Source organism: Hippocampus zosterae, chromosome 16 (genome assembly GCF_025434085.1).
Source record: "Hippocampus zosterae strain Florida chromosome 16, ASM2543408v3, whole genome shotgun sequence".
NCBI classification, from domain to species: Eukaryota; Metazoa; Chordata; class Actinopteri; order Syngnathiformes; family Syngnathidae; genus Hippocampus; species Hippocampus zosterae.
This window is the reverse complement of record NC_067466.1, coordinates 11,395,804-11,419,013: the sequence shown is the minus strand read 5'-3', so window position 1 is coordinate 11,419,013 and position 23,210 is coordinate 11,395,804. Positions and strand designations below refer to the sequence as shown.

Below are 23,210 nucleotides of genomic sequence, written 5' to 3'. Positions count from 1 at the left end.
GTATCGTTGAAGTTTCGATACCCGATGATTTTTTCTTATCAACTACTACCAAAAAAAGAGAGCATGAGAGAGAAGCAAAGCTAAGTCACATTAGCTGTTGCTGCTTCTTTTTTTAGGCAGTTTTCTGTTTGTAATGAGGTAACATGCAGCATTAAACACAACTGAAAACACAAACACAAGAAATTGTTTTCGGGACTTTGTGGCGGTGGTACAAGAACCGAGTAACCTTTGTTTTACAATTTTGACCTAATTTGATCCATATCGTTGGTCCTGGTGTCTCATCTCGGGCTGAACTTGAATGTTTTGCACCTTCAAGCAAAAGAATGTAAACAAAATATCCACCAGAAGTCAAGACAGCCGGAGTTGTTCCCAATTCTTGCATAAATACTGAAAAAGCTCAACTTATTTGAGGTAACATTGATGAATCCAATCAATTCAGCGCCAAAAAAAAAAGACTTGCTATAACTGGGTCCTGCAAAAAAAATGACAAAAATTAATCCATTAAAACAGACAATACACCATTATCATTGTCTTTTAAATACCACAAAATTCGGAATGACATCCCTGAAAATGTGCCTCAATACTTGGGCATTTCTATATTTAAAGGACCTGAATTGGTCAAAATTGTTTTGTTGTTTTTGTTTTTAAGGCTCTGTAACACAGTCAACCCGAACGGTCAGCAGACGGTACGATAAGTTAGGCCGGTAAACATCGTTTTAATCAGCGAAGCAGTTCAAGTGCATGAAAGTAGGAACACATCCTACGAGAATGTGAGATCATCAAAAGTGCGCGTTTAACACTCGGCTGAGAGTAACACACTGTGTACAGTGAGTGTCATACGCTCACCAGACACTGCATTTGGTGGACACCATTTTCACTCCATCCACAATAAATATGTTAAGTGTGAAATAATCAACCGCTCTGAGAATTTTAACCCGATCGCATTTGGTCCATCAAATCAAGTGTCTGTCGAGTGTAAGCTTTGTTGAACCATTGCATCCACGTGGAATCGGTGCTTATATATAGAGTACATAAACAGTCAGGCAAGATTTAAAGATCCGTGTAGGTCACCGGGGTGACGCCATGGATGAGGAGCGTCGGACCCAAACCGTTGGTCACTGCTTCCAGCTGGGCCAAGTACGTCTGGGAATGGCTGTGATGAGCGGGGGGCCGCGGCAAATAGAGGAAGCGAACGGCAGCCTGAGAACTGTGTTCCATCAACATCGAGTTCACCGCAGACAGGAAGTGGTCAGAGAGGGCGTGGCCGTGCTCCTTCCCGGCCTCGGTATCCGTCTGAGCGTGGTGTTGCACCACCGAGTCCCACGGGACGATCTTGATGGACGCTCGGATGCGAAGCTTCTTGAGCAACTCTCGAAAGGTCTCCTCGTCCACCACCCATCCCTGGTCGCTGGACTCCGTCTCCACGTTGAGGAAGATCCTCATTCGGGCGTGGCGCCACTTGCTGGACATGTTGAGCACGCAGGCCATCTGAAGCAAAAAGAGGCTGCACACGTCCTGGTAATCTCGACAGCCCGGCTGCAGCAGGTTGAGAGGCCACACGTCGATGGTCCGCTCCGAGCCGTCCACTTTGCTCTGCTTCCCTTCGCCCTCCAGGTGGAAAAAATAGCGGCCGAGGCACACGTTCTTGTTCATTTTGACGGCGTCTGCGATGATCCCCACGTACTCTTCGGGGGAGAGCCAGCGAGGGCTCTCGACGTGTCGAACGGGAGGGAAATGGGCCTGTAAAGAAGGCAGGTCAACCCCGAAATTATACTCTCCTTCTGGGCCTTGTCCTACGGATGCGCCACAGAAGGCGGTATCTTGGAGGAAGAAGTCCTCGGGGGTGCAGCTGTCATAGAAACCCAAGATCAGAGTGTTGGGCTTCATGCCGCCTGAAAGAGACACCCCAAAAAAATAAAATCATCGCGGAGTCGATCCTAAAATCTACGACGCTCCTCCATCTTCTCTCACCGAGGCCCGTGATGCGTAGAAGATGCTGCGTTCCTTGTCGGACAGACGGCGAGAGCGTCAGGTCGACGAAGGCCTTCACCCCGAGCTTGTCCACTAAGCTTAGCCAGAAGTTGTATTGCTGCTGCACGGGGTCTGACGGCAGTGAATCTAAATCACAGACGAGGTAAGAATTCATCACCGCGGGGGGGATGATGAAAAATGTGGAAGACGGACAGATGTGGACGCGCATGACACTTTGGGGAAACTTCATACGATGTGCACACATCGCGATCACGAGACGTGATGGAACGACAGGAAATGGAAATATTGGAATCTCAATGTAATGCGCCTCATCTAAAATGATTATTGTTTGCATTTTGAAAAGTACATCACAGTATGATGTAAAAAAACCTCTCACAAAAGAATGAGCAACGGCAAATAAAAGCTTCTGGGCTCGGATGGGTTTTTTGGATTCATATTCAGTACTTCCTGTTTCGTGAAATCATCTGTTTCAATGATGTATCGCAAGGTATCGTTGGCTTCTTTCAAGAAGACTCGCAGAAATGCAGTCGGATAGTGAAGTAGCGGAGTATTTTTGCTGCGCGAGTACAGTTTGATCATGCCGAAACACACTCTGCATATAGGACGAGGTAGCCATTAAAAAAACAAAACAAAACAGGAAGTGAAGTCGTTGCGATTGAGAACTTGCATTTGCCGCGTACGTCTGTGCGTGGCGCATGGTAGGAGTGATTGCTCGAGGAAAAGATAAGAATCAGTTAATGCCGTTAGCTGCAGATGTCCTACGCACGCGCGGAATATTACCCAGATCTCCGAGCTGCACGTGGCCCAGCACGTAGAGTCCTCCCTTTTTTAGCTGGTTGACAAACAGGATGAGCTGGCAAGAAGAGCGCGGATTGGCCACCATCAACAACACCTGCGGCCTCCAGAACTTCACGTGGTCCTTCCTCACATCCAGCATCAGTAGATATTTGCGCACCTAAAACCACAACCGAGAGTGAGAAGCTTCCGAGAGGGAAGCGGGATGCGCATCACGTGGTACCTGATGGAAGATGAGGGCCTGGCTGATGTAGCCCCAACTGCTGGTGGGAGAGCGGTAGTGGAGGAAAAACAGCAGAACCAACAGGAGGACGATGCTGCCTGATGAGTAGACGGGGTTGATGACGAACATCATGACTAAGCAGCTCAGGATCCCGAGCAGACATGTGTGCCACGAGAAAAACTGGAAGGTTGGCCTGTAAAACACAGAAACAATCACCCCGCTAGGGTCTTTATTTATAGAATTTCAACTTCCCGATGATAGCATGGAAATGCCTCTTCTCCAGGGGGGGTCCATTTCTACTGTTATTTTCAGGTCCGCAGTCCTGCAAAATTGTGTTTCTGGCCACGGCCCCTTTCACGGAGGACGTGGAAACCTTCCAAAGGCATCACATTTACTGACCCAAAACGTCCCACTTTCGCCAGGTCTATTTATAGTCCTCAGCCATCAATTCAGCCGGGGGGGGCATCGCCAAAGGCCCTTTCCCAATTACATGGGTCAGAAAACCTCCTTAACCCACATCGCAGGCCTCTACGTCAGACCCCAAAATGGCATAAAACACGCCAGGGGGGCGGGGGGGGGTGCATTTTTACAGCCCTTAGCTTGATAACAACGTGCCACAAATTCACGTTTCCCTATTGATGCGGCCATGCCCCCAGTAGCCTATTATCCCAAAGGGTTAAGAAATCTTGCAAACCCACGCCACATGCCATTAAAGTTCACTTTTCGTCAGGGTCTATCACAATCTAATTTTTCCAGGTCAGCAGCTGTCACAAAATGGTGATACCGGCGCACAGCACCACTGCCGCGCGGAGCGCCTGGAAGCTTTGTTAAGTTACACCAGAGGATGAGGCAAACATGGTAAAAAAAAAAAAATACGGAAAAAATGCCAAGGTTCATTTACATTTTTGAGGGATATCAAATAAACGCACGCAGTTTTGTGTATTTTTGTGTGACACATTCATCCAGTAGAGTTTGAGTTGAATTTCTCCTCCTCTTCACAATAAATCAAAAATGAAAAGACAGCTGGGTCAGGAAACACATGTCAGACCGGAGCTTGATGTCTCGTCATTTAAAGCTTGGGAATATTCAAAAATATATACCATATTTTCCGCACTGAAAGCATTTTCTCAAAAAGCTGACAGTGCGCCTTATAATCCGATGCGCCTTATATATGGATCGATATTCGGATTTCTTGGACATTTGAACACTTGACATTTGACATTTGGACACTTGAACATTTAGCCTTTTAAATGTTCTGTGAAGCGCTTCGTTACAGCTGCGGCGGTTGTGAAAGTTTGATATAAATAAGGCTTGCATTGTATTCCTTTAGCATAGCTCCATCTAGTGGCTGCATAACACAACAGCAGGCACTATTGTAGCTTCTATTCATTCTATGCGCCCTAGTTCTGAAAACAGTTTGAAAATAGGCCCTTCGTGGAAGGTGCGCCTTATACTCCAAAGTGCCTTATAGTGCGGAAAATACAGCATCTTGTACAGTGTACAACACGAATACGGTATTGTGTTAAACGACAGACTGGTTAGAATCTTCCCTGTAGTCTACATTGAGTACCTGAAATTTGGGGCCGATGCCCACTCAAGCGCCAAACAAGCGAGGTCAACAGCTGCGTAGGCAAGCAGGTAGAAAACGGTCACCAAGCTGGCGACGGCATTGAGCTGGCCTGCAAACACCACACCCTGTAATGCAAATGCGAGTTATGACAATGTGTGAACACCCCTCCCAATCAATCAATCAATTAATCAATAACTCTACGGAGGGCCTGCTAACCTGTGCCAGCCCCCACGTATAAAGCACTGCCATCCACGGGTTTCCCGAGCTTGTAGTGATCGTCGCAGGTGCTAATGGCAAACCTGTGGTGGAAAAAAATGAATTTAAACTGCTTAGAAAAAAAGGAATTGGGTCAGAAATGACGATGTTGTCTTGGGAGATGAAACACAGGTAGTACCAAAGAGTTGGTCCACAGCAAGAGCGTGCAGGATACGGGATGCTCCTATCATGGAGCACATTGCGGCAAACAGAGCACCGCAGTATATGCCAATGGTCACAAACGGTGGCCAGATGTTAATTCGCTGGAGGAAACCATAATCCTGAATCAAAAGAGTTCTAGAGAGTGGGAGAAGTGCAAGAGAGAAAATCAAATGAGTTAACCTCAACGGTGCTTGATTGTCGCAAAGTAAAAATTGGGTTTCACGGCAATTACCCACCTGTCACAAGTGGCACTGACCAAGAGGAAGAATAGGATGTAGACGATGAAGGTGTAAATGACGGCCACGATGGTTCCTTTGGGGATGGACACACTTGGTGTTTCCAGGTCCCCTTCAGTCACAAGAACAATCATTAGTTGAGGACAGAGTTTTGTATTATATTTATATGTATAGATGATTAACCAATAATCCCTTTGTGGGACATTTGAAATCTTCAAACTGCTTCATATGACAGTAGAAGTTAGGGACGCACCGATACTGTACTTGTCTACATACACGTATGTGTACAAAAAAAAAAAAAAAAAATAACGCTCCAACATTAATGGCATTATGAAGTATCGGTAGACATGGTATCGGGGATCACGCAAATATATGTACAGTACTCGGCCTGGAATAAAAAAAAAGCAGCAATGGTGCATCCCTCGTAGCCGTAGTAGATCACTTATAACCTGACATGTTGGCTCCAGCCATGATTCCAGTGCAGCTGGTGAACATAACGGCAAACACGGTGGCAAATGACATGACTTTGTTGGTGCTGTAGTCCAGTGAGTAACCAGCTGCAAGTGGGGTGGGGGTGGGGGGTCAGGGGAGAGTGACATGTACATTAGATTATCAACATTTTCCAAGAGCACTGCACATTCAAACACTCACAGCCCAGGTTGTTCTTCAGTGTGGTCACGTTAAAGCCGGTGTAGCTGGCATTGTAACGCAGGGTCTGATTGCCAGGACCCGGGTGACTGATGATAAAATCCAAAGGTTTGACGGCCACAGAACTGATGAAGACGGACAGCAGCGAAACGGTGACCAACAGCAGGATGCCGAAGGCCATCCGGGAGTAGATGTGGGCGCCCACCAGACACACCACCAGACACAGCAGGAGGATCACCGACGAGTAGAGCACAGTGTACCAGTAACCTTGAGGGAGCACGCGCACGCCCTCGGACACAGATGTTTCTGAACGCAAAAAAAAAGAACATACAGAATCTTGAGAAAGATGCGCTCAGTTCTCGCAAAGGCTCAAGACAAAGCATTTAATCAGATTATATGAACAAGGTCCCGATATAATGATGAAAAGATCCCTGTAGAATAGGTCATTATTTTTAATGTGAAATGAGCACAGGTTTTGAGTTGAAGAAAATGACAAGCTGATAAATCCTCACTTGTTACGATGAGTTAATGTTTCAAATAAATGAAAATTAATAAACTGCATACTTGAATGTGAAACAAAACAAAAAACACTTGCCTGCATCCACGCCAAACACATCAAGAATAGCTTCCACAAGACCAAGAACGTATTCCCCACACGCAAACACCTTGGCTAAGAAGAACATTAAACCAATACTTCCTCCGAACTCAGGGCCCAGTGATCGACTGATCATGTCTGATGAACAGAGTTAGGGTTTAGTTTCTAACATGAGATCAGCACACAAAAAAACATTTCGAGGAGGAAGGATACAATAAGCGCCGCCTCCCTGTATGGCGCCGTTGGTAGAAATTGCGCAGATCGATAGGATGGTAAGCATTATGATGACATAGGCGACCACCACCATCAGAAGGCCTTGCAGGAGCCCCGCGTGGCCAACAACAAAACCTGCAAGATGAGCTCAAGTCAACTCGGGTTCATACAAATATCCGCTGAACCGCTGTCTTGGTGCATCACCTCACCCGTTCTCAGAAACAACACGATGCTGAACATGGAGAGAATGGTCGGCACCATCACACCGAAAAATGTGTCGAGCTTTCGGGGCTCTTTACTCGGCGTCCGAGAGTTGCAGTCAGGGGACGTGTCCACTACGGTGCCGCAGGTCGCCATGCTCAGACCGCACACCCCTGAAGTGATGAGGGGGCTGCGTTCGTTTGACATGGCCGCTTCCTCAGTTTGCCTTGTGGAACGCAAATCAGACAAGGGATTAATTCATTTGAACTCGAGTGCACTACTTGGTGGTGGCCAGCAGAGGCGCTGCAGTCAGTTTGAGGTCTAGACGAATAACATTGACAAGCCGAGGTGCATTCACATCTTAGCAATTTTATTTGTGTTTGGCGGTATTCTGCTCAGTGCACCACTAGAAAGAAAAAGCCCATTCAGTAAAAAAAACAAATTAATTTTGGTCAACGAAATTATAAGCCGATTTAGTTTATATTGACTGTGGCACACACCACTATACCATTACACTGGTCTAAATATATAATTTTTTTGCTCCATTTTTAAATCAGAGATGCAAAGGTCGAACACATTTCCCCTCTTTTCACAACACTGGATGATAGTTTTAAAAGGTAACAAAAATTCTCTCATGTTAACCACCCACAGCTTGTCACATGTTCAGAGCTTCATGAAAATGAGACTCGACGGTCACAGAGTAGCGCTACATTATAAGATTTCCATGACTTTTTACATTATTATTAGGGTCATCTGAGCATTTTTAAATGCAGAAAATGTCCTTTGAATAGCCTCACGAGTCATATGCAGTATTTTGTTGAAGGAAGTTGATGAACAGCCCGTCACAACAGTCACCTGATTCACAAATGTGGCCAGATGCATTTGACTGGTCATGTTACTTGTAGACAATCAATGTGATACACATTCTCTTCTTATTTTCCACCTCTGTGGACAGCATAAACAATTTCTTGACATAAGGCGCTGCAAAGTTCAAACAATTACACGCTCGCAGGAATCCCCAGAGTGTGACGTTTGTGATGCGTTGTGCTTAATGAAAGCTGCTCGACACCTCAGCTTGGTATTTGGAGCCAACTGGCTCACACCTACGTGTTTCATTTTACATTAAACCCGAACAAATAGAGCTGGGCAGCATGTCTTTCTATTCTTTATTTGGGGGGGGACCCACTGAACGTTTATCCTTTTCTAATTGCTCAAGCTGCAACTGGAACCACATGAGGCATGCCAGAAATGAAACTTTTCTTGTACTTGAGATTTTGACATCATTTAAATAGTAAAAACTTGTTTTAAGTCTGTCCTGGTTTGTTCCACATATTGTTGGGGGATAATATACTGTAAACTGTTTCCTCTTTGTAGCTTTCTGAGCCGGATGTTTAACGACATGGCTCAGCCCATTAACCCTTATAAAATAATATGAATCATTTGTAAAAGTGCCTTGTAAAGATTCAAATGCTTGAAAACAATAATCACTTGCTGGGACTTTTAGACATCAACTAAAAAGATAGAATAGTCCTTTTATGTGATAAAAGACTTACCGGTTTGTGATAAGTCACAATCATATTGGTGCTTTTAATTAACCCAAAGCAAGGCAATTGGTTTAGTATCTTTATTTTATTGGCACTTCGTTCCCTATATGGGTGTTCACTTTTTTATGATATGACATAATTTATTGCTTATTTTTTATGCACCCAGAATTGAGAACCACTAATGTGGATGTGTACTTAAGGTTGTGGCCAGTAAATTTAAACTGCTGTCACAATGGTTAGACATAGAACACATGCCATAGTGGGCTGCAACTGGTTTCGTGTACAGTAGGACCTGATATTGATCTGTAACGGTTTAAATTGCTCGTGTTGTTGCTGATGCTGAAAAGAAAGGACGCCTGCTATTACAGATGTTGATCCAAACCGCATGGAACCATCTAAAAGAGGGGCCATCTGGTGGCCCCTTGTCTTAGTTTGGAGCTACTCCAAGTAAACAGTCGGTTCTGTCACATTTACGATGAATGGAGGCGGATCTGGACACTGAAAAGTTTGCATTTTTAAGAGGCATTGAGAAAAGAGCTCCCTTGGCAGTGCTGTTTTAGAATCAGGAAGTGAAGCAGCGACGAATCGGCAGCACACGGCGTTAAAAATAATACGAATACTGCACCATCGAAATGGATAAACGCACTTTTGGGCTCATGCAAGCGAGTAGTGTCATGCTTTATTCTCCGGTCAGGAAGCTCAGACTTACCGCGACCGTCACTCGACAAACAGTGGCCCACTTCCTGCTTGAAAACACACTCGTCTTGAGTTTGATGTCCGCTTTACGTCCACTTGGTGCTGGCTGTTGTCGTCGCGGGACGGTGGTCGGCACCGAGCTGAGAGCTGAGGCCCGCGAAGGAATATGCCCAATAACAACACGGGGTCATGACACGCCTTGTGCTGCGATTATTTGCTCCAAACTGTCACGGGAGACCGGAAAAGAAACCATGTGACTGACTAAACGGGGACGCCCCCAATTTTTTGAAGCCTCTGAAACAAGGACGATGCTACTTTTCGACATTAGCCACGCCCATTACGTCACTACCCGGAACAAAAACACAAACTTCAGATCGACCGTTTATTTAATGAGTAAACTCTATGATTTAATTATTTTATTTATTGATTTATTTCCACATTCTAAAAGTCTATACTGTTTTCCGTGTCTGTAAAGTTGAACATTTTTTACTAGTCAGTGCTGTTTGTGCACACCAGGGGGTGGTGTTGTAAAGCTCAAATAGAAGATTGCTACGATCCACGTCATTAGGTACACTTGCATTCGCTAGAGCCGGTAGAAAACTATGGCCCGCGGGCCCGCCTGGAATTGGCTCTTGACCACCAGCCCAAGGTGCATCCCGTCTTTCCCTCAAAACACCAGCTCACCCATTCACCCAGTGAAAAAGTGGATGGCTTCAAACAAAAGGTGCTCTGTCCTGAATTGTTTAACACAACTAGATGTACACTAAATAACTTGAAATAAAAGGTGGACTTCTGAAATTTTGTCCAATATTCAATTTTTTTTACCTGAAACTCAAATGTCTCCTGTATAGAACAAAAAGAAAGGAATGCGGCATTGTGTAGAAATCTACTTTTTCCTCATTGTCTGTGTTATATTATTATTTTATTAAACAATAAACAATTCAAACAACCTTCAAAATATGACTGCTGCTCAGTAACCATAGGGGGAAATGCAAATAAGAACTTTGTTAGATCATCTTGTTTAGAAAAACGATCATGCTTGTGCGTTAATAAAAACTAGAACAGTTACAGTTACAGGCAATCCTCAATAGACCCTGTCAGCTGACGTGACCACAAATTGAAGTCTGACTGGGAGGCCTGCCATTACAAGTCTACATCATCATCCTGATTTTTCAAATGGGGATGTAGCGTTGAAAAGGTGTGTCAAACATGTAGTTGTTGGTTGAATATTTGCAGATCCCTTTGCTGTGCAAACTGACCCTCGTGATGTCTGCCTGCTTCCTTATCATGAGTGAGAGAGAAGGGAAAAAATTAACTCGAAAAATCGGCGGATTATTTCCATGTAAAAAAAATAAAACAACAAAAAACACTCTTTTGATATTTCATTAGGTGATGTTTTTCACGGGGTTGCCTTTCTATTGTATCTTTTAGGCGAGTGATGAGGAGGGAGAGAGGAGGAGGGAGGAGGACGACGACGACGAGAAGGAGGAGGAAACCACTGAGAGAGAGGAAGGAAATGAAGATCACGTCACGAAGAGCAAAATCGGAGTAAAAAAAAAACAGAGCGAGTGCTATTTGACGCTCCTTGGCTTGAGACGACCACGGACTGAACTGCAGCTTATCTTTCACCACCATGTCAACGTGGACTTGTTCGGCGTGAAGAAAAGAGGGGAAAGCCGCTACGCAACAGCCGTGGATGTGTGTGTGTGTTTTTTGTGCTCTTCTTTTTTTCTTGTGTGGAAATGTGTGAAGACCTCCCCCTCTTCCTCCTCCGTGTGCCTGCCCACTGACGCCTCTTCGTGTGCATCTTCTCTGCATATTTCATTTTTTTAAGATAAATATATAAAACCACATGAGAGAAAATACCTATTGTTAAAACCCACGGAAATTTTTACTCATTATTCATTCAAAGGAGTTGGCTTTTTTCACGACAATCAAAGAGGAGCATCGGTGGAATTAACAGGTAGCCACCCATTATCAAAGTGAATAGGCCAGTTTTCACTGTGTAAGATGGCTGGATGATGATGATGATGATTAAAACGATGATGATGATGATGATGATGTTGGTGCTCTAACCATCTGCAATGAAAAACATCATCTTGCTATGACTGCCTACATTCGCCTGTTGTCCATTTTGAAAGAAATGTGGAGCTTTCTCCCTCTTCCGTGGTGTAGCGTAGTGACATTCTGTTTAGTTGAGGCCTTCGTGTTTGACTGTGGCAGTGAGCCGGGCCTCACTATCTCTGACATTACACTCTTCATGTTAGCTGTGGGCTCTCTTCCAGCTGCAGATGTAACCATGGTGTGCAAGTCAAAGGGGTGGGGCAGCATGCTCTTAGCCCAAAAGGAAAAAAAAAAAAAGACCCAGGGGCTGATCGTGCATCCATACATCCATACAGAGAGATGTCAACAGTAAAAACGATGTAAAAAAAAAAAGGGAATGTTAAAATGTGACATTCTGTCCTCCAATGGCTGTTTACAGGCCTCATTTTGGACACTGTAAACCTTCTTAGCTCCTCAATGGTTACACAACCGTTGGTGTCAGGTGGTGACACCCCTTTTTGGCTTCTTGGTTTCAATAATTCAAGACACTTCATTGATTCAAAAACACACTTCTTACTGCGTTGCAGTGACCCCAGTAGGCCTCCAGCAAAAATTCCACTCCCACTCCAAGATATATTAACCTTCCGAGTTAATAATAGTGCGCTTCGGCTTGGTACACAAGTGTAACAGGTCCCCTCGGCTTTCGTGGGAGTGGTCCCTCAGCATCTTTTGCCTGCTAGCTATGCACGCTGGCTCTGTGGCATCTTAGTCTGTGCAGATTATTATTCCATAGTTCAACCGGGCACAGTGGCACTGTTGTAAACAGATTACAGGGTTTATTCTCACGAGTAGTTAGGGATTAAAATATTATGGTTTTCTTGATTTTTTTTTTTTAATCTAATGTCCAAAATCTGGGATGAAGAAAGATCATCATTAAAGGCACCAGACACATCCTAAATTACACATATTAAGACCCGGTACAGAGATCTGCATGACAAATTCTGCCTTTTAGAAATAAAAACACAGGTTTGAATGCAAATATCCAAGAGGTTTTAATGTAACTCCGCCATATATCACATTACTGCAGTTGCTTGCATCCTAGTGAGAGGTGCATCTAATATTTTCCTGACCACATTTAACTGCAGGTGTGAAAGTATAATATAGGACAGATTTGTCAAACTCAGGGTCACTTCATCTCATCGAATTATTACATATACACAACAAATTGATGGATTACTAGTTTTGAAATCAGATGGCAAGGGTAATGGTTCAATAATTGTTCAAGTTACTGACAAAAGGGTCACAAAAAGATAAATAAATCTATTCATTTGCTTTTCCGAGTGAGGATATGGAAGGATGGATCTGGCCCCCGGGCTTTGAATTTGAAACCTGTGGCATAGAGCTATCTTTGATACAGATCTCTCCAACTGGATCTCGTTTGACTGCATAGGTGTACCTAATGAGGTGTCTGGTGAGCATACTTGCGTATTTAAATAAAGAATTTTTTAGGCACAAAAGACGAGTTATTATACTGAGTTGTGTGCACCATGCACAATGTAAAAATTCCGATTGGCTCGTTCGCCTTTGACAAGAAACGGTCTACCGTTTCGATGTATGCCGTGTAACCTAGGGCTCGCATATTGAACGTTTGTGGGAAAATCAAATAAAACAATTTCTTGGATTTTTGTATTCAAATTTTAGCTGTATTTAGGCAAGTGACTCTTTCACATAGCACTATCTGGAGCCCGCGCTCGCTTTGAGAATCTCTGTTAGCAAATAGCGTTGGATACGATTCGATTGGGCAAGCGCACTCTATGTTGTTTCAAGTAATTGTACACGAGCAGACATCTCTTAGGTTTACTCTTCTCCAACTAACAGGCGGCATCTACACCAAATTCCAAAATGAGTGAGCTGGAGCAGCTTCGCCAGGAGGCCGAGCAGCTGAGGAACCAGATACGAGTATGTTGAGTATTTCTTGGAGTCCCAAATTGTTTCCCTTTACAACATCCTATTACGCTTTCTGACTTTTTCACTCTATTCTCCCGTTTCTTGGTGTTTTGCAGGATGCCAGGAAAGCATGTGGGGATTCCACCTTGACACAGGTGAGTGTCACAGAATGAATGATGATGAGAATATGGAGTTTATCAGTACGTGGTTTAAAAAAAAAGATCATATTGTCCTATTTTTGAAATCTACTTGTCATCATGTACTACCTAGATAACTGCTGGTCTGGATCCAGTGGGGCGGATACAGATGCGAACAAGACGCACCCTCCGAGGCCACCTTGCTAAGATCTATGCCATGCACTGGGGGTCAGACTCAAGGTGGGGCTTAACGGCTTTCTGTATATTCTATGGCGCTGTTTTACTTTCGGCCTGTGATGGCTTTCCTCAGGGACTGGTGGAGGACAAATACTTGCAAACTTTCAACATTTGGAAGATGCCCTCATTATTTCTTGATTTTAAAAAAGCTAAGCATTAGCCATGATTGTTATGGTATGTGGTTTGTATTAGCATACTGATGGGAGTGATTCCTAACCAGCTCTGGATTAGTAAATCAGCCCCAAAATGTGAATTTTACCAAATCGTAACATCAGAGGTTTCGGCCCGAGGCCAGCCAAATTGATCTTTGTTCAGCTCTCTATGCCAACTACTAATACGGCAGAAGATACAAGCAACTTCGAGTAGCAGCCGTTTATGTAACAGGAAGGCTTCCCATCTCGAAATCAAATTAAATCGGCCCAGACTTCAAAGTGAGTCAATTTGCAAGGTTATTCAAACGAGATCTTTCCATAATCGATTTCCACAAAATTTTCAAGGGGCCGAGGAATGATCCCTGACATTTTAGATTGGATCCGGATGAAGGTGCGGATCAAGGCTTTTATTTCACCTTCTCACTGCTTGAATTTCGGGTGAACATCCTGAAGCTCGAACTGCGGCGAAAGCGGCACGCCGTGTGTCGCAGTTGGCAGTCAGCATGTAATTCGCATTATTGCCTCTTACAGGATTGGAGTGGAACGACATCACCTGGCAAGTCCAGATAGTTCCGTGAGATGAATCAGATTGACTGCGACCTTGGTGAAAGTCTGAGTGCAGTTTTCATGATTATTGTTGCCTATGAGCATAAGCTGAAATCCTCCGATTAATCGAGCATCAGGAAAGTGTTCAAAACAGAGGGGGGGCGGGGGGCGAACGCAGTGAATTCTGCTAAGGCGGGTTTGTAAGTGAAAAATGCATTTACAGCGATCACATCAATTTGTGCCTTCCAAGAAGAGCGTCGGAAGCCCAAGTGAGTGCCGATCTCATGATGTAATGCGTGTCTCCACAGGCTTCTTGTTAGCGCCTCTCAAGATGGCAAACTGATCGTGTGGGACAGCTACACCACTAACAAGGTACACGCAGCACACTCACGCAGTCGTAACACTTATCCCGACATCGTATTTCAATTTCCAAAATTATGTTCTCACTAAGAGTATCTTCTTTGTTACCTGATACGCGTTACCTTTTTACCTTTTTCTTTTCTTTTTTTTTTTTAGATCCACGCTATCCCCTTGCGCTCCTCCTGGGTGATGACCTGTGCGTACGCCCCGTCTGGGAACTACGTGGCATGCGGAGGCCTTGATAACATCTGCTCCATCTACTGCCTGAAAACACGCGAAGGGAACGTCAGGATCAGTCGGGAACTACCTGGGCATACAGGTGAGAGAGCTTCATTTCAAACCGACGATACGAGTGCACCTTGATTGGCTGCCTCATGGGGAAGGCGACTTGATTAAGATGCTCAATTAATCACTGGCTGGTAATGAGGCCAGATGATACCTCATGTCATCTCAGATCCGAGTATTTGCAGCCAATACGTGTGGGCTACTTGGCAGGAATATCAGATTTCTTGAAATAGGATGCATTGCTTAATAAATCATGTGACCCAATTAATCGCCGGGTCATGAACTTGCATCAAAACTTCACAATAATCTTCAATAAATGCCCCCATTTTGTTCGCTTATGACTGTGGACGGGGGTGCTAAATTTGCCGGCGCCCCGCCCTGTTTGGCTGGCAACTGTCAATCATATAACTCTACTACAGCCTGGAAAAATGGATACTATTTCAGCCATGAAAATATATCGCCCTCAAAGCCTCCAGTGGCTTGAATGCCAGGTCGCCGCGGGACTTTTCCATGCCGCAACAATGAGTTGCTCCAAAAAAAAAATGTCCATGCCAGCCCCGAACCATAATCTTTTCTCCCTCCTCGCGGTAACATCTTTATCTGTGTAACGTACGCGCACTCGCAGCCAACAACAAGGCACTCTAAAGCTTCCAGGCTTCAAACATGCATTTAGAAACAAATCTCTCAATTCACTTTACACTGTCCAGTGGTTAGCACGTCGGCTTCACAGTGCAGAGGTACCGGGTTCGATTCCAGCTCCGGCCTCCCTGTGTGGAGTTTGCATGTTCTCCCCGGGCCTGCGTGGGTTTTCTCCGGGTGCTCCGGTTTCCTCCCACATTCCAAAAACATGCGTGGCAGGCTGATTGAACAAATTGTCCCTAAGTGTGAGTGTGAGTGTGAATGGTTGTTCGTCTGTGTGTGCCCTGCGATTGGCTGCAAACCGGTTCAGGGTGTACCCCGCCTACTGCCCAGAGACAGCTGGGATAGGCTCCAGCACCCCCCGCGACCCTAGTGAGGATCAAGCGGCTCGGAAGATGAATGAATGAATGAATGTATTTAAATACTTAAACTAAGTATTAGTTCTTTATGTTGAGCCTTAAAAGTACTAAGAGTAATAATAACATAAGAGGACACCAGTGACCATCAATCGAAAGTCTGTGTAATGTGCAAGTAAATAAAGATAAGATAAGATATCCTTTATTTGTCCCACACTGGGGACATTTACAGTCTACAGCAGCAAGAATTCGGGTAGAAAGAAAATATGCGCTGCTGGAGAGGCAGCCACTCAGGGGGCGCCATCATAAATGAAAATGACAATGAGACTATTGTTTTAAAATGTATTTGGACACTATTAAAATCATTTGCGCCTCAAATCAATCTTACCTCTAATCTCTGCACATGAGTAAATGCCACGATATGAGGAAGTAAAGTAAAAATAATGAGTGGTGAGCTGTCAGGGTCAGCAAGGCCTTCTCTGCTGGCCTTCACACTCTCAGAAGCGCTGACCTACATACACAACCTACATTCTAATATCGGCCCATGAATTTGTTTTCTTTTATTATCCCCAAGTCGTTTCTCATCATTTTCTAATGTTTCTCATGGCGGCACGGCTTCCGGTATGTGTATGTTACATTTTTCTTGTCCATTTAGATTTCAGCCTCTGTGTGCTGCCATGGCAGTCAAATTTAATCCGGGTCTTTACAATCTGCACTGCTGTCCGTTGGTACTATTTGAGCCATGTTTTTTTTTGGGATACAATACTTGGATTTCAAATTTGCGTTTGAAGCCCAGCGAGCGGCTACCCAGTGGTCAGCCCATCCGCTTCACAGTTCTGAGATTCGGTTTGAATCTTGGCACTGGCCTTCCAGCATGCCACATGTTCCAAACAATGAATCAGTAGAATTTCACGCAAGCTTGTAAATGTAGGTTCACGCTTCTGATAGTGTTTGGGGCACCTCTGATTTCTATGTTTCTATGATTCCAAGGTGCTAGTGGTGCTATAAGTGGAATAAATAGGGCAAGTCCCCACTTTTTGGATGTGTGTGAAAGTCTCTGTTATTGTGACCTACACGGCACTTCCTAGCTGTGCGTTTTCTGCGTGTTTTGTCTTAGGTTACCTTTCATGTTGCCGTTTCATCGACGACAATCAAATCATCACGAGCTCAGGAGACACCACCTGGTGAGCGGAATACATTGTAAACAGTCCCGCGATACACTTTTCGCAAATTTTAGTTGTCTGATCCCCCCTCCCCCCTCTCTTTGCGGCAAGTGCGTTGTGGGACATCGAGACGAGCCAGCAGACCACGGTGTTCTCGGGCCACACGGGGGACGTCATGAGTCTGTCCCTGGCGCCCGACCTGCGCACCTTTGTGTCGGGAGCGTGCGACGCCTCGGTCAAGCTGTGGGACATCAGAGACAGCATGTGTCGACAGACTTTCACGGGACACGAGTCGGACATCAACGCCATCTGTGTGAGTGTCCGACGACAGTCAGGTTATTAAAAAAACAAAAACATACAAAGACATACAACCGAAAACTTGAGGTGGCACAAGTAGTATGCAAATTTACATATTTCAATGAACAGGTGTCTAAATCATGTCATGAATTAAATGTGTAAATCAAGATACTGCTGTATATCACAAACTATAGTCGCCCAAAAATAATTTCAAACCAAATGCAAGGGCAATTGCGTAAGATCAATTACGCTTTGCATGCACTACATTTGGCCTTGCGACTTACTCACAGGACTATTGTGTAAACAAATGTAATGGAGCTTAGCTTCTGGCTAGCAACACGTCATGCTAGCCACACAAAATAACTAGTGCATAGCAAAATACTGTTGTGCTGCACTGCATCGTTTCTTCTTAAAAAAAACAACACACATACACACACAAAAAAAACTATTGACGGAGAACTTTCCTAAAAAGAAAATATTCAAGCTTTTGCTGTACCTCTGTACCAAAGTAGTATTTGGCGCGATTTGTTTTTTAATGGCACACTGACTAGTATGACTTGAAATGATTCCTGTATGTTTATTTTAAAAAGTTATCCACTGAACTCACCTCAGTCGTTGTCTCCCTAAGTTCTTCCCCAACGGCAGCGCCTTTGCCACGGGCTCTGACGACGCCACCTGCAGGCTGTTCGACCTGCGCGCGGACCAGGAACTCAGCCTCTATTGCCATGACAACATCATCTGCGGCATCACCTCGGTGGCTTTCTCCCGCTCGGGTCGCCTGTTGCTGGCAGGCTACGACGACTTTAACTGCAACATCTGGGACGCCATGAAGGGAGACAGAGCAGGTGGGTGCAGAAGAAATTTGGGAGATTCCACTCAAGTTGAAAATAGTGTATAGTGTTTCCATTTACTATATAAGGTTCTATCGGAGAATTTAGCGGATTTTAACAAATATATTAAAATAAGGTGTAACTGGGTGACAACACCAGGCATTCATGACATAGATCCGGACGTACATCAGCAATGTAACCAGAATTTGTATGATGTAAAGTTCTCTAGCTTCATTTGGCTAACCCAGGTAACACATTAGAAAATCATAATTACCGTAAATATTTTTATGGAAAAACACTACTAGATTATAAAGTAATCAAAATGAATACTAATAAGTATGGCGGGAACATTACTGGCACCGTTGGGTGATGGTTTTTTGCACCCCTATGGAAACTAGTTCCTTGCGCACTGTTTGTAACGCGATGCCACTGTGCTAGCTAGCTCAATGCACACAGTTCGTAACCTTCAATTGTACTAGGAGTAAATATTTGGATGAAAAACACATTTTGGCTGCATTACTGTAATGCACTTGACAATGGAGTCAGCCAATCCTCCATCAAGTGTTTCCAGCTGGTCCAGAATGCTGCTGCTCGCCCCATGACTGGTACTCGTAAGGGCTATCGGGGGTTCAAACCTTTTCCGCTGCTGGTCTCTCTCGTTGGAATGACCTCCAGCTGAACATCGGCCTCTTAGTGAAGAGGTGCAGGGTTCAATTCCGGCCACGGTCTTCCCTTGTGGAGTTTGCATGGTCTCCCCGTGCCTGCGTGGGTGTTCGCCGGGTACTCCGGTTTCCTCTCACATTTCAAAAACATGCATGGCAGGTTAATGAAGCACTCTAAATTGTCCCTAGGTGTGAGTGTGAGCGTGAATGGTTGTTCGTCTATGTGTGCCCTGCGATTGGCTGGCAACCGGTTCAGGGTGTACCCCGCCTATACTGCACGATGACAGTTGGGATAGGCTCCAGTACGCCCGCAACCCTCGTGAGGACACGCGGATCAGGTAGTGGATAGATGGATGGATGGATGGATGATGGATGAGTGAGAAATAGAATTTTAACCCACGGAATTGAAGTTGGAAATAAAGTCATACAAGCCTCATATGGAGTCAATTATTTAGGGCAAACGGCAGTTAATAATTCAAGTTCAAACACTAAAGTCTTTCATATTTACACATTCACAGAGTTATTTTGGTGTCAGATTATGAAGTATCATGAAACACAAGGCCCGTTGTCTTCTATGTGGGGTTAAGACGTCTCGGCTTAAGTCTGGAGAGCAAAACATTTCGATGTTAACAAGTCGTCTTTTGTCCATGCCGACCCTCCTCCAGGAGTCTTGGCCGGCCATGACAATCGTGTGAGCTGTCTGGGTGTGACTGATGATGGCATGGCCGTGTCCACCGGGTCCTGGGACAGCTTCCTCAAGATCTGGAACTAAAGAAAGACACACGTACACAGGCACACACTTCTTGGAACACATGTGTTCGCACTCTATGTAAGTGCAACAAGTGTACATAAGACATAGTATGAAGACTTAGTTACACCAATCACACGTGCTACCTTCGACTCAAGTGCAAAACTACAGCTGCAAGGTGACACAAACACACACTCTCTCTCACACACACACACACACACACAATATAAAAAAAACACACACACAATGTGACCAAATACATTTAAATCTTGTAAGCTCTCTTGTATTAAAACAAAAACACAAAACTATGACCTGAAGCCTTTTAAAATGTTCCACATACACTCACCCCTCCCAACCCCCCGAGACACACAGCTCAGAAGACGTCAGTGGACAATTCTGTCTTTGTTTACAATGAAGTCCAAAATGCACTTAAGACGAATACTACTGTAGTATGTACGTTCTGTCTCAGTGCCACTTGTGATGCTTTTCGGGGAGAACGTGGAAGAGAATCAGAGTCCATTAAAACCGAGTGGGAAAACAAATTTGATAGAGGTAAAAACATCATCATATCTTAATATTAAGCCATGTTTTAGAAGGGTTTTTTTGGATAGCTGTATGCCCATACTCAGTGCATTTTCTTTTACACTCAATTTCTTCATGTTCTCCCCTTGTGCCTCAGATACACGTTTAACGATTATTGCTAGAGAATATTGGATAAGTGGAGAAGAAACTGAACAATGTGACGAAAAAGCAAAAGCATTGTAGAGGAGTCTAAATCGAGCAGGAGCCAGTATTCAAACTTCAATCTGATGATCATGATGGTAAAATTGTACATAATATTAATAAATAGCCTCTCCTGCCAATGAATGGTCCTTTTTTTAAGCACTGTTGATGTGAATATATTTGTGTCACATTCAAGAGGAACAGTTGACTTGCACAATGGATTAACTCTCTTAAAGGTCATCATCGGATGTGAATGTGGGACAAACTGAAGTTTTTATAGGCACCTTTTGGAAGTCAGATGCTTATGAGTAAAATGATTAGAACTATGGAAGAATACAAAAAACGTAAGGCTTACAGTAGCATAACAGAATGCCAAGTGGCTGAAAATTATACAATTAAATTCTGTATTTACATTCTACAGAGATTGTTCATTTGTGGCACTGTCGTGGGCTCACTCAGCATCTGTCATTTCTCGACTTAAATGAATGGAATTTGCCTAGCTGTATTTTGAATATACACGAACTAGCTAGATGAGAAATAAATTGGAACCATTTGAAGCAGCACGAAGTAACATTGTGGCTTGTAGCGCCATTGTGTGGCAAACTGATAAAATGCTCTCGACTCTGCCACAAATGATCAATCGGGAGACGGTGTTTCTCAAGCTTTTACGAGACTACCGTCCCCGATACTAAATAAACAGATCTTCAAGTATCACCATGTGCCCATTAAAAACAAAAATGCGGTATTTTTGCAAACAGTATATTTAGTATTGTCTTGAAATGCAAAGCCATTCCATTGAAAACCAAATCCAATTTAACTGTAGTGATTCTTTTACATTACCACCAGATAAGAGTCCGCGGCAGAATCACTGCCGTGCATTATCATTTTAGAGCAATGTTTCCCCACCTTCTATCAGCAAAAGCACACATTTCCATTAGGAAAAAAATCTAAATTGTTTTGTCAGGCATGCCCGCCATTTCTGCCTGATCGTATAACGGCCACAAGAGGGCACAGTAACTAGTATCGGCAGCCTCCACAAAACCTTGAAACTTAGAAGTAAGCAATAAGTACCTGGTATCAGTACTTGGCTGCTCCTAATTATTGTTAGTAAAAGAATGACTTTTAGTCCAATTGCTGTAGGTGAAATTGGTGGCACGCTGCGGCACAAGGGAGGGAAATCTTAGTTTTAGAGCGAAGCAAAATCATGACATACCAAATACGGCCCAATAGAAAGTAGTGCTCAATAAAGAGACAAATGTGAGATGAAGAGATTTTTATTCTGTTTTAGACATGAACACAATATTTTTAAAGTTTTAAAGAGCTTATGAAATGCACTCTGAAATTAAGAAACACTTGCAAACTAAAACACTGCAATGTTTACCGCCATTAAAAAAACAAAACCAAGAAAAATGTAGCTTGATTTTCAAAAGTATCGAGTTCTTGGGTTGGCTCTATTATTGATTTGCTTCACGAGCTCCTGTAGATGGCGAGCTTTCTTCCACTTATCAATATGTATAACTCATAAAGGAAATTGTGGGATTCCGCAAAAGCGAAACGGGATCGATTGAGCATCACAGCTACTACAGAGAAAAAGCCAGAATCCCTTAGTTGCTAAAAAGAAAAAGAAAAAATATACTGTAAAGCAAACCAGGAGTAAAATCCAAAATGAATGACTCACCAACGAGCCAACATTTTGGCTGCCAAAGGCCGCTAAATACTTCCTGAAGCCACGCTGGGATGGATTGATCAAATGCTTATATTGCTTGGATTGCTTTTTCTCACACACTTTTTTTTGTGCATCCTGACTGTCCAGAAACAATCGATCTCATGGTCACACACTGATGTGAGATTTTGAAGGCTCTTGGCATGAAACTGAAGAGACATGATGAACCAATATCACTCAAGCGCTAAACTAAAACAATTAAGGGGTGTGGAGGGGAACAAATGTAGTGTAATATTTTCACTAGAATGATAAAAATGAAGCTAGATTTCTTCTTTGAGATGGGAACTGTAAACGGAAAATGAAAATTAAACTAGGAAGGCATGGCCACAGAAGAGCATATTGTCACTTGGCCTACTCATTTATGAAACGTGGCCAACTAATTCAGGTGTGAATTAAAACAATCAAATGAAACTGTAAACCAACTTCTGAATGACATCTGAAGATAATGGATGAAAAAAAAATAATAAAGAAAAACTCAAGAGACCACGTTCAGCTAGAGACGCACAAATTGTAACTGCGGTCCAACAAAAGTGCGACTTGAGTTCTGCCCACAAAAGTCCCTGTGCTCAGTGGGCCACTGATCCGATCTATCCTCCAAGCTCTCTTGGTAAAAACAAAAAACAACTAAAGAATTTTTGCAGAAAATAAAAGACCTGACACTGTGCTTTTTTTTTTTTTTCATCAGATAATATGGACTCGGTGGGTTTGGTATGGAAGAAGCCTGGATGTCTGTTGTGTGTATGGTACACCTCTTGTGTGCTTGATATGAAACTGTCACTTTCATTTGGGAATCAGGGGAATGGCGCTCAAGATAATTTCGATGTATTCTGGTCCCATTTCAATTTCAAAGCCAAAAGCCTTCAAGTGACCTGGCAAAGCGGAGTCAAGTCACTGCCTGAGCATCTTAGCAGACACCCCAGCCAACATTGACCCCAACCCGCCGACTTCACCTCATCGGACCCATCCACCATCCCGTGGGCCACACAACACAGGTGATGACTTGCTTGTCTCCTACCTGACGACCGACTGAGAAAATATACTGTTACACATTGTGCTTTGATTAATAGAACGGCACATTTTTTTTTTTACATAAATACAAATCTCTGTCTTAGATAGAAGTACATTCACTGTTATGTCTCAGAGCAATTTACATTTTTATTTCTTTCTTTATTTTTTTTACAAAATAGACTTCTCTAAATATAGTCCTTTCCCCATTACTACGTCACATTAGC

At 43.7% G+C, this 23,210-nt stretch overlaps 2 protein-coding genes across 3 annotated transcripts; one reads left to right on the top strand and one right to left on the bottom strand.

Annotated features, from left to right (window-relative positions):
- Nucleotides 1–104: 104 nt before the first annotated feature.
- On the bottom strand, nucleotides 105–9,398 carry slc12a9 (solute carrier family 12 member 9). The gene is made up of 14 exons (XM_052046972.1): nucleotides 9,144–9,398; nucleotides 6,899–7,116; nucleotides 6,690–6,824; nucleotides 6,477–6,614; nucleotides 5,885–6,187; nucleotides 5,683–5,790; nucleotides 5,234–5,345; nucleotides 4,975–5,132; nucleotides 4,797–4,879; nucleotides 4,581–4,705; nucleotides 3,011–3,203; nucleotides 2,773–2,947; nucleotides 1,972–2,118; nucleotides 105–1,892 (listed from the first exon to the last, which is right to left on the bottom strand). Exons 2-14 carry the CDS (start codon nucleotides 7,095–7,097, stop codon nucleotides 1,051–1,053), a joined length of 2,718 nt encoding a protein of 905 aa, XP_051902932.1. The 5' UTR covers nucleotides 7,098–7,116; nucleotides 9,144–9,398; the 3' UTR covers nucleotides 105–1,050.
- A 1,249-nt stretch (nucleotides 9,399–10,647) lies between these two features.
- Nucleotides 10,648–23,153, top strand: gnb2 (guanine nucleotide binding protein (G protein), beta polypeptide 2). Of its 2 annotated transcripts, none has more exons than XM_052046999.1 (10): nucleotides 10,648–10,830; nucleotides 13,052–13,132; nucleotides 13,237–13,275; nucleotides 13,391–13,497; nucleotides 14,501–14,564; nucleotides 14,709–14,871; nucleotides 16,950–17,016; nucleotides 17,107–17,308; nucleotides 17,921–18,137; nucleotides 19,450–23,153. In XM_052046999.1, the coding sequence occupies exons 2-10, from the start codon at nucleotides 13,076–13,078 to the stop codon at nucleotides 19,554–19,556; spliced, it is 1,023 nt and encodes a 340-aa protein (XP_051902959.1). In that variant the 5' UTR covers nucleotides 10,648–10,830; nucleotides 13,052–13,075; the 3' UTR covers nucleotides 19,557–23,153. The 2 variants fall into 2 exon arrangements, with proteins under 2 accessions (XP_051902959.1, XP_051902958.1); XM_052046998.1 differs by having other exon boundaries at nucleotides 10,649–11,093.
- The last annotated feature ends 57 nt before the right edge of the window (nucleotides 23,154–23,210 follow it).

What these genes read in the sequence shown, in the direction of transcription:
- gnb2 (XM_052046999.1), top strand. Translation starts at nt 13,076, where the DNA reads ATGAGTGAGCTGGAGCAGCTTCGCCAGGAGGCCGAGCAGCTGAGGAAC. An exon ending in ACAGCTACACCACTAACAAG is followed by an intron (nt 14,565 to 14,708) that starts GTACACGCAGCA and finishes TTTTTTTTTTAG; the next exon opens with ATCCACGCTATCCCCTTGCG. An exon ending in CGGACATCAACGCCATCTGT is followed by an intron (nt 17,309 to 17,920) that starts GTGAGTGTCCGA and finishes TGTCTCCCTAAG; the next exon opens with TTCTTCCCCAACGGCAGCGC.
- slc12a9 (XM_052046972.1), bottom strand. Translation starts at nt 7,097, where the DNA reads ATGTCAAACGAACGCAGCCCCCTCATCACTTCAGGGGTGTGCGGTCTG. An exon ending in ACTGAAGAACAACCTGGGCT is followed by an intron (nt 5,791 to 5,884) that starts GTGAGTGTTTGA and finishes CCCCACTTGCAG; the next exon opens with CTGGTTACTCACTGGACTAC. An exon ending in GCATCGGCCCCAAATTTCAG is followed by an intron (nt 3,204 to 4,580) that starts GTACTCAATGTA and finishes TGTGTTTTACAG; the next exon opens with GCCAACCTTCCAGTTTTTCT.